The 10,066-nt window shown below is 48.0% G+C and overlaps 2 protein-coding genes across 2 annotated transcripts; one reads left to right on the top strand and one right to left on the bottom strand.

The window, feature by feature from the left end:
- Positions 1-956: 956 nt before the first annotated feature.
- Positions 957-2,429, bottom strand: BBA_00876 (nucleosome assembly protein; the record flags this gene model as incomplete). The annotated part of the gene is made up of 5 exons (XM_008595973.1): positions 957-1,007; positions 1,060-1,394; positions 1,470-2,189; positions 2,248-2,327; positions 2,383-2,429. 5 exons carry the CDS (start codon positions 2,427-2,429, stop codon positions 957-959), a joined length of 1,233 nt encoding a protein of 410 aa, XP_008594195.1.
- A 1,267-nt stretch (positions 2,430-3,696) lies between these two features.
- Positions 3,697-8,320, top strand: BBA_00875 (ATPase protein; the record flags this gene model as incomplete). The annotated part of the gene is made up of 13 exons (XM_008595972.1): positions 3,697-3,816; positions 3,868-4,812; positions 4,882-5,016; positions 5,072-5,138; positions 5,197-5,328; positions 5,379-6,250; positions 6,297-6,450; positions 6,507-6,839; positions 6,895-6,977; positions 7,035-7,169; positions 7,225-7,457; positions 7,508-7,977; positions 8,028-8,320. The coding sequence occupies 13 exons, from the start codon at positions 3,697-3,699 to the stop codon at positions 8,318-8,320; spliced, it is 3,972 nt and encodes a 1,323-aa protein (XP_008594194.1).
- Between the last annotated feature and the right edge of the window lie 1,746 nt (positions 8,321-10,066).

The following is a 10,066-nucleotide window of genomic DNA, read 5'->3' as shown; positions in this document are numbered from 1 at the left end:
TATATATATTATTAGTTATAATAATAGGTGACGCTAGTATAGACGTAATAAGTATATTATAAGGAAATTATACTTTTAAGTATATAAGAAATATTCTTAATATCCTATTTAAGAAGCCTTAATCTATAGTAATATACTTTAACTATATTTTACCTATGAAAATCTATTAGAGGGTATATTAGAAAATACCCCTTTTCTATATCGGTAGATACCTAGGTCTTAGATAGGATATTAGGAATTTTTTTAATATACTAGAAAGTGTAATTTCCTTATAATACTAAAAAACATGCTAGATAGTAAAATATATTAGAGGGCATGTTAGAACCCCCCCGCCGGGGGTCGGTACGTATCTATTTACCTAATCATTAGGTTGCTGGGGGCTAGATGCACTCATTAATATCCGACCAAATATTAGGTACCATAGTAAGTTGGTGGTGCATCTCCTCGCCTGAGCAATTCTGTGCGCTCGCTTGTAAGGCCGTAAATTCCAAGGTTACTCAAAGCTTCTTCCCCTCTCTATTTATCCGTACATTATCAGCAAAGAGTTGGCGCCGCTGACCTGCAGGCACAGGCACGCCGCACAACTACCTAGCTACCAACTAGGCCAATTCTGGAATTAGCGTTTTCACCCTTCAGCCTGCCAACGGAAAAGCTGATTATTCTGCAAGAGAACTCTTGTCTATCCATTCTACACTGTGCTGGAGAGACAAAGACATTCATAAGTTCGATTAGTTAATTGTTCAACTAGAAGAGATAGTGTCATACTGCCGGAGTTGTCGTGTCTCCCACCAAGAAACAGATAGAAAGCCATGTATCCATTGTACGTTGCAATTCCTTTCCCCCCACCGAGTCAAGACAGTACGTGAAAAGAGTCTTCGATTTCGCACATGAGAATAATCACAGGATAACCGTCCTACTTCTACAGGATCTGGCAATCACCGCCCAATGTTGCTCGCTTAGCTCTGCTTGCACTCAGCGGCTTCTTGCTTGGGCTTTCCAGACTCGTCCTAACAAATTAGTAATTGAAATGGTGATGGTCAGCTTATTGACATCACTTACATCGTCATCTGTCTCCTCTTCTTCATCCTGATCATCGCTAAGATCATCCTCGTCTTCATCCTCTTCGTCATCAAAGTCTGGTTCCTCCATGTCGCCGTCATCAATTTCCTCATAGCGAAGGGCCTCTCCCGTGAACCAGTCAACGGCGCGGGGAATGAGCTTTTCTTTGATGTCCTCGCCAAGATGATAGTCTAATTCGAGACGCTCCTCGATTTCGGTGGCTGCGTCCTCATCCTCCTCATCCTCATCATCGCTCGGGGGCTTCGGAGGGGAAAAGAAGTTGAAGAAGGACTCGGTGGGAACGGTCTTCTTAACGATACGCGTTTGCTTGGTGTCTATCAGATTTCAAGATTAGCCAAATTTCGTTCTCAAGGCACGTGGGCATTGGCTGACGGCGGTGTGAGCCTTACTCTTATTCCTCTGTTTCTTGGCTTCGACGCGGACGGTAAGGTCCTTGCCAGGAAGCCAGTCAATCTTGTCGCCTTCGGCGTGATCATAGATGAAATCACCGCCGTAGCCGCTTTCGTTTTGGTAGAAGTACGTCTTCGTGAGCGTTTTATTGGAGAAGAACTCGTTCGAGGAAAATTCGAAAATCAATCTAAAACCCGGCTCCTGCAAGTATTCCATTCGAATATCGGTCAAGTGTTTGAGAGCAGCTTCATCTCGGTCCGTGATAATCTCAGCAAAAGTTACCTGGTTCTTCATGGCGGAAAGCCAGAACTCAGGAATTCCGGCGACATTCTCGGGAATGTCGAGTTTGATGCCCTCCTCATCAGTCTCGGTGGTCTTCGGCTGAACCTCGAAGTTCTCGTCTTCTCCGGCCTTGATCTCGTCCTCAGTGGGTTCAGCTTGGCCGTTGACGATGGCAGAGCGCTTCTCATAGAGAGGGGTAAATTTGGCAAAGTACTTCTTCTCGAGTTGAAGAACCTCCTCCTGAAATTCAGCCTCGAGTTTGGCATGGTCCTTCTGGATAGCTCGGAGGCCGGAAACTCTGCGGCGAACGGTAGGTGGCAGAGACTCGATATATCCAGATGAGCGACCGATAAGGGAGCCAAGACGACCTTGGATCATCTGGACGAGCTGGGGGTTCTGGGCGAAGATGGAGGCGGCAGCTGCGCGCTCCATGTCATCTGTAACAGGGGTTTCCATTAGTCATGTGAGATACATTGCTCATCTTTGGAAACTGACCCTCCATGATGCTTGCCACGCCGGGCTGCTGGGCTCTGGAAGAGATGGGCGCGTTCGTCGCGGGAGTGTTCTGAGGCGTACTGAAGTGGGGTTGGTCAGCATTGGTAGGGATACCTTCACATCACGACGACTTACGGAGCCGTCATCTGGTCAGTTCGTTTGCCTGGGATAGGTTCGGCCATTGTAGCAGAAGAAGCGAAGTGACTGCTGGGCCGTTGAAAGCTACTACTATTGGTGACGAGTATGAGAGAAGGAAGAAAGAAGAGGGTTGGTGGTAATGGATGCAGAAAGTTAGGTGCCCCAAGCGACTGGGGTTGTGAATTTTTGGTGGGGGGAGAGGGGGAGACCGCGTTGCGTTGGAGTGGAAAAATTTCCAAGGGCTGGTTGGCGTCGACCGGCGTGGGTTGTTGGGATGGGTGAGAGCTCCTGGTTACTTTATTGCCTTAGTACCTACCTAGGTAGATAGGCAGGTACCTACCAAGTACCTCCTTTACAGCCTAAGGGATGTGAGGCTACCCCTGGTTTTACTCACCAGTTTAGTACCTTGTTGGGTACCTGCTAGCAGCTAAACGTTTGTAGGTAGGTAGGCAAGCTCCAGAGACATACAAATAGAATACGATCTCTTGTAATGTCCTTTCCTTTAACTTCCCGAAATGCTCTATGTCTGCTAACTATATAATGGCCGTCCCTTTATTCTTTATTCTTGTCAGCTCTTTGCCAGGGCAGAACAACATCCTGATTTAGCCGATGAGTTGCCCCATCTTAGTCTCTGCAGGACTCGTTGATAGGTATTTACGACTTGAAAACCTTCCAGTACCTATTTATCTACCGAATCACACTGACAGCCAACTAGATACTATTTCAGTGGTTGACGCATCTGTGTTGCTCGAGATACTTGGCCTACCTAGTTAGGGACGTTACAGCATGACGTACCTAGGTTCCAATGCCTACACCGCCCCGGCTACGGGTTGGCTAAATAGCGCCTAGTCGTTGATTTCTGAATAGTTAGGTAGGTAGTGTGTGTAGCCCCTTACAACTCTCAGTGCCTTTGTACTGAATAATTCTTGGTTGCTTGACGGTCATGATAATTATGAAGCACTGTGTTACCAGTCAACTATCAGTTGTCACCCGGCGGTCCACGTATGGAATAATACCTTAGTGTCTCTTCTCCATCCGTGGCCAGGTACTGAAGCGACAAGCCTTGTGAAATAGCCCCACATCAGCGCCCTGCCAGCTGAATTCGCAAACCCGGGAGCCAAGCTTCGTAGGCAGCGCAATTCATTTTCCAGATCAAGCCTATCCAGTTCAGCAACGCCTGCAGAACTTGCATCAAACCAATCATTGCAGCTTCAGTTAGAACGGGCAAAGATAACACTGTATCTAGGTATTGCAACAGCAGGTGGTACATTCCCGGCCAAAAATGATATCTGCACTTCAGTAGCCAACATCATGAACGACCACCACCCACAGGACGAGGAGGCGCGAGCCTCACAACCAACACTATATAGGCTCAACTCCAACCAAAGCATGTCAAGCATCTTTGAGGAGGTAGAAATGGCACACGAAGAAGTAGCACTCCATGACTCCTCGCTGAGGCTCACATACTGATCTTTATTGTAGTTGTACTCCGGACCAGTTGCCGAAAGCTTACCCACAAGCGTCTCAGCCTTCTCACATCGCCGCCACCGCGCAAATTCGACTGCCAGCTTTACGTACTACGAGGAACAGCCTAATGAAGACGCTTACTCGCAGAATTCTGACGAGATCAGTCATGTTGACGATCAGGTTCAATACTTCCGAAGACGAAGCATTGGTAGTGATCTTGACGATCTGGACCTTGCTATCGTGGACGATGAAGACTCTGCTGATCGCCACTATATTGCCTCTGATGATGATTATCTCATGCGGCGACGCTCGTCTACACACTCGCGGTTGTCAGTTCACACGCGCTTGCTGAGAACGGACAGTGCGGCTACAGCAGGAAGTGCTCGGCAAAGCGGAAGAAACAGTCAAAAAGTTTACATGGCCAATGAAGACCTCACCATTGCGATCGCAGGTTTCTCAACAAGTTATTGGGGCTTATCTGCGTACATTTTGCTGTGCGTGATGACCGGTGGCATTGCTTTCCTTGTTCTGCGATGGCTTCCTCGTCGGTATGTTGCCATTCTTGGACGAGCCACGACGCTTCAAAGCTGTGACTGGGTAGTTATCGAGAACCAATGGGGGGAACTTGCAATTCTCCATGTCAAATCGCAGAATTATGGACGACCCCTGTCCTCGGTGTTCGGCGCATCTGAGAAGCTCCTTTCCTACGGCTTGGACGATGAGAATGACCCTCTACTTGATGATTTGCGAACGATAGAGTATCGCTATGTCCGGTTCTTTTATCACCCAGTCAAGGACAGGTTCATCTTGTCGACTGGCTGGAAGGATCCGGATTGGACTGATGTCCGCCTAGTGAGGTCGGGACTGGACGGCGATGAAAAGACCATGCGAGAGCAAATTTTTGGTTCTAATCTCATCGATATTGAGCAGAAGTCTGTCAGTCAGCTCCTTGTTGATGAAGTAAGTCTATGCCCCTGAAAGGAACTGACTTTCTCCCTAGCAACTTAGGGTAGGCGTTGACAGGCACAGGTCCTACATCCATTTTACATCTTTCAGATCGCCAGCCTAGTCCTTTGGTCCATGGACTCGTATTACTATTACGCTGCATGCATTTTTGTTATGTCAGTCGGAAGCATAGCGGCCACACTCTTGGAAACCAGAGCAGTAAGTTTCACTATCGGGTTTGGCATGTTGAGATCACTTCTAATTTTGGCCAAAGACGATGCGGAGACTTAAAGAGATATCGCGATTTGAATGCGATGTTCGTGTATTGCGTAACGGTTTCTGTATGATTTTATTTGATTCTATACATCAGTGTGCCTAGTCCTGCTAACTTTCCGCCAGGGAAATATGTGACATCAAGTGATTTAGTGCCTGGCGACGTGTATGAACTCAGCGATCCGAATCTCTCCCAGTTTCCCAGCGATAGTTTGCTTCTTAGTGGCGATTGTATTGTCAACGAGAGCATGCTTACAGGTAAGATGAAGTCTCATTGGTATTTGCCTATGCACTAATCGTGGGCAAAGGTGAATCGGTGCCCGTCTCAAAGCTGCCCGCCGTCGACAAGACTTTACGTGAAATGAATCTGTCTGCGTCATCTGTTTCGCCGGAGACAGCACGGCATTTTCTGTATTGCGGTACCAAGATTGTACGCGCTCGACGACCCCAAGAAGACATGGACGGCGATGCTGTCGCTCTCGCATTGGTGGTTCGAACAGGTTTCAATACAACGAAAGGCGCACTCGTACGCTCGATGCTTTTCCCCAAGCCCTCCGGTTTCAAATTCTATCGCGACTCGTTCCGATACATAAGTGTGATGGCGGGAATCGCCTTGATCGGCTTCACCGCCTCATTTGTCAACTTTGTGCATCTGAAATTGGCATGGCATTTGATCATCGTTAGAGCGCTGGATCTTATCACAATCGTTGTCCCCCCCGCACTGCCAGCGACGCTGACCATTGGCACAAACTTTGCACTATCCCGGCTCAAGGGAAAGCAGATTTTCTGCATCAGCCCTCAGCGAGTCAATGTAGGGGGAAAGCTTGATATCATGTGCTTCGATAAAACAGGAACGCTTACGGAAGACGGTCTCGATGTTCTTGGTGTACGAGTTGTTTCGGAAGAAACAGGTGCATTCGGCGATGTCTTAAGGGAATCTAGCTCTTTCGGGTCCATGTCTGCTACGGCAGAAATGCACCCTAGTCCGATACAGGCAGCAATGTATACCATGGCAACATGTCATTCGTTACGTTCGGTCGACGAGGAGCTTGTCGGTGATCCGTTAGACTTGAAAATGTTCGAATTCACCAATTGGTCTTTTGAGGAAGGAAGGCAATCTACCGGCGATGGGGAAGATGATGAGAGCGGCCTTGCTCCATCCATAGCCAAGCCGCCAGACGTATGTCCAAAGTCACTCGACGAGAAGGCTTATCTAACATCACCAGGGCCAATTCGAACTCGGAGTTCTCAAATCCTTCGAATTTGTCTCGCAGTTGCGTCGAGCCAGTGTAGTTGTGCGCCAATTTGGCAAAAAGAGTGGCGACATATTCGTTAAAGGAGCACCAGAGGCGATGCGGGAGATCTGTGACCCTGAGAGCTGTGAGTATATATCGCCGCTCCTGACGAAGCCTCCACCGCTAAACAGATCCCGAAAGTCCCGGTCAATTATGAAGAATTATTGTCGCATTATACGCACAAGGGCTATCGTGTAATTGGATGCGCCACGCGTCATCTTCGAAAGCTCAGCTGGATCAAAGTTCAGAAGATGTCTCGAGAAGACGTAGAAAGCGATCTGCGCTTTGTCGGATTCATCATATTCGAGAACAAACTGAAGCCAAGCACGGCTCCGGTGGTGAAAGAACTGATCGAGTCCAATATAAGAGCGGTCATGGTTACTGGTGATAACATTTTGACAGCCATCAGCGTTGCAAGAGAATGCGGCCTGTTGGGGAAACATGCCCATTGCTTTGTGCCTCGCTTTGTCGAAGGTATGTGACTTCTGAACCCACGAAGTTTTTATGGTTGATGCTGACTGCATTCGAGGTGACTTTCAGGATCCGACTGCCAAATTACAGTGGGAAAGTATTGATGGCAGTGCATACTCACTTGATACTTCAACCTTACTAGTTTGTTACCATCGACATCTTCGCAATATTCAACATGACGACTGACTATTTATGTAGCCCAAGCCCGTACTTCCTGAAGCCGATCTCTCTCTGCCTTATGACATATCTAATCTCCGGGATTACTCTCTAGCCGTCAGCGGTGATGTGTTTCGTTGGGTCGTGGATTATGCGCACCCATTGGTGCTCCGTCGAGTATGATATTTGCTTTGAGAATGTATCGAGAGAGACCAGTAGCTGACCTGCCTAGATGCTTGTTCTTGGAGGCGTCTTTGCTCGAATGTCACCGGACGAGAAACACGAGCTCGTGGAAAAACTTCAAAGCATAGACTATACCTGCGGGTTTTGTGGCGACGGTGCTAATGACTGCGGCGCCTTGAAGGCGGCGGATGTTGGAATATCCTTGTCAGAAGCAGAAGCATCAGTCGCAGCTCCGTTTACATCCAGAGTATTTGATATTCGCTGTGTGTTAGAAGTGATCAGGTATGTATGCATGCGTGCACTTGGTAAGTGTTAAATCTAACTCACTCCAGGGAAGGTCGCGCTGCGCTTGTCACCAGTTTTAGCTGCTTCAAGTACATGAGCCTGTACTCTGCGATACAATTCACTTCTGTGAGCTTTTTGTACGCTAAAGCTTCAAATCTGGGGGATTTTCAATTTCTGTTCATTGACTTGCTCCTGATTCTTCCTATTGCCATATTTATGGGCTGGGCAGGTCCGGCTCGGACGCTCTACAAGAAGCGGCCCATATCCGGACTTGTTTCCCGAAAAGTGCTGATACCGCTACTCGGCCTCATGGCAATCTGCATTGTGGTGCAGGCCATTGCATACATCACCGTTCGGGAGCAGACTTGGTACATTCCTCCGGTAGTTGGCCACGATGAGTCGGATATCAAAAACTCAGAGAACACAGCACTATTTTTAACATCTTGTTTTGAATATGTGTTTTCTGGAGTGATTCTAAATGCAGGCCCTCCCTTTAGAGAACGCACTGCCAACAACTGTACGTATTGCACGTGAGGCGTTGAGGCAGCAGAGGCTAACGTTGTACAGGGCCCTTCATCGCCACAGTTTTGCTGACACTTGCCATAACACTGTTCATGATAGCTGGATCCTCCACATGGCTGAACAAACTGATGGAGCTCACGAAAATGTCATGGGAATATAGACTATTCTTGGTAGGCCTGGGTCTCCTGTATCTGGGAGTTGCCTGGGTATTTGAGAGACACGCTGCAACTCCATTGTCGAGGTTTTTCGGAAAGATCAAGATTGCTGCTACCGGACATCGAAAGCAGGGGAAACAGTACAAAGAGATTCGGGAGGGATTGCGTACCGACATGATGTAGCGGGGAGGGGGTTTCGCGAAGCAAAATGCGTCGCCAAAGTCTCGAAGTCGAGTTCATGACGTTGTTGCGCACAGATTACAAGAAGAAAAGATCTGTAACTTTGGATGTCAGCCGGCTGCTGTACTCGCAATATTATCGCTGGATCCGAGTGTGTCTGTGTGTGGTCGGTGCTTTTGTTTGCCTTTGCCTTGCAGTTCGTCCTTTGTGGCTCGCAACCACACTGGCTGGTGCCCGATTTAGTATCTCACGACGCTTGGCAGACTTTGGGATGCCTTTGTTGGCATGGAGGTAAGCAGCCAAGAAACAGGAAAACAGGAAAACAGAACATTGTATGGATAAAAAAAATAACAAATCACTGTTCTGATTTGTTACAACTAGAACTATAAACGGTGAATAATACCATATACAGCTATCTCGAACGTCCCACGTTGGAACAACACCACGCCGATGCTTGCCACTGCACTGAGTTGATTGACCAAACAATTGAGATGCTAGTCACCGAGATGAACACAAACAGTCCATGCCCTAATACAACTTTATAGATGCCTGGAAGCCTAATGCGAGACTTTCTCGACGTGAGAGCGGAGACGATGGTTTTCTCTCTGGCACCTGGGGACGGTAATGTTGGAATACAGCGCAAGGTCCATCGTCAGCCATCATGACGCTCTCGAATTTAGAAGTGGGTGATCAAGCAATTGACGGATGGATTGGTCCCGAGAAAAGAGTAAACAGACCAGGGAGCAGATTAGTGGACGCTTTCAAAACGGCCCTGGCATTCGAGACGCGGCGCAGCGCGTACCTGACAGCGTGACTCCATTGAAATGCACTATCGCTGGACAACCTGGGTAATTTCCTTAAAGGGGACATGGTATATGACATGGATCCATATATGTGCAGAAAGATCTAATCAATCGGGACCATAGCCCAGGGAGCCGGTACGAAGTCCCCAACAAAGCTGGAGGATGGGCAACGGGGCCACACAAAGCTGCAGCGCTAGGCTGTTTTGCGAAATGGGAACGAAGAGTCCCTTCGGCAGTGGAGAAAGACGAAATGAAGAAAGAATTAATCAGCCAGAGCCTATTAGTGACCTTCTGTTGATGTGGCCGAAATCGAGTCCAGCTGCAGCAAAGACTGCGCCACCATCCGATCATGAGACCGGCGGCAACGATGAAAACTACCGTAAGTGACGCAATTAGCTGAGTGAAGTTGTAATTGCCTGTACCTAGGAGGAGGCATAAGAGGTAAATTCTCTTTACTCAAAAGGGGCGTCGCGGAATGCGTGGGGTCTGGCGCAGGTGATGTCGACCTCCTATGTAGGCTTTTGATGGTGCTGATTGATAAGATGGGCCTGATAAAAAAAAAATTTTGTACACCCACCTCCTTTTCTGACATGCCCTCCGACAAAGTTTCCAGAACGCATATTTTTGAGGCATGTAAGAAGAAAAACCACACTTTTTGAACATATTACAGAAACTTCCGACATCGCATCTGATATTTTTGAATCCATAATAACATGCCTTGAAGAGAATCCCTCGACCAGTACGAAAATTTACCAGTGGGCATGTCAGAAAACGGCCCCCTCCCGCGTAGGCACTGTGCTGGCGGCAAGCCCCGCGCACAGACAGTACAAGGAAAGTGGCCAAAGAAGCAGCGAGATTCTGGAACGCGCGAGGAGATGCAGCTAGTGCAGCTGGGCAGCTACCTACAACTTAAACTATTCGTGCGTACACGTGCCACACACCCACT

The sequence above is a fragment of the Beauveria bassiana genome, assembly GCF_000280675.1.
Source record: "Beauveria bassiana ARSEF 2860 unplaced genomic scaffold BBA_S00002, whole genome shotgun sequence".
NCBI lineage: Eukaryota > Fungi > Ascomycota > Sordariomycetes > Hypocreales > Cordycipitaceae > Beauveria > Beauveria bassiana.
This window is presented reverse-complemented; position numbering and strand designations above follow the sequence as displayed.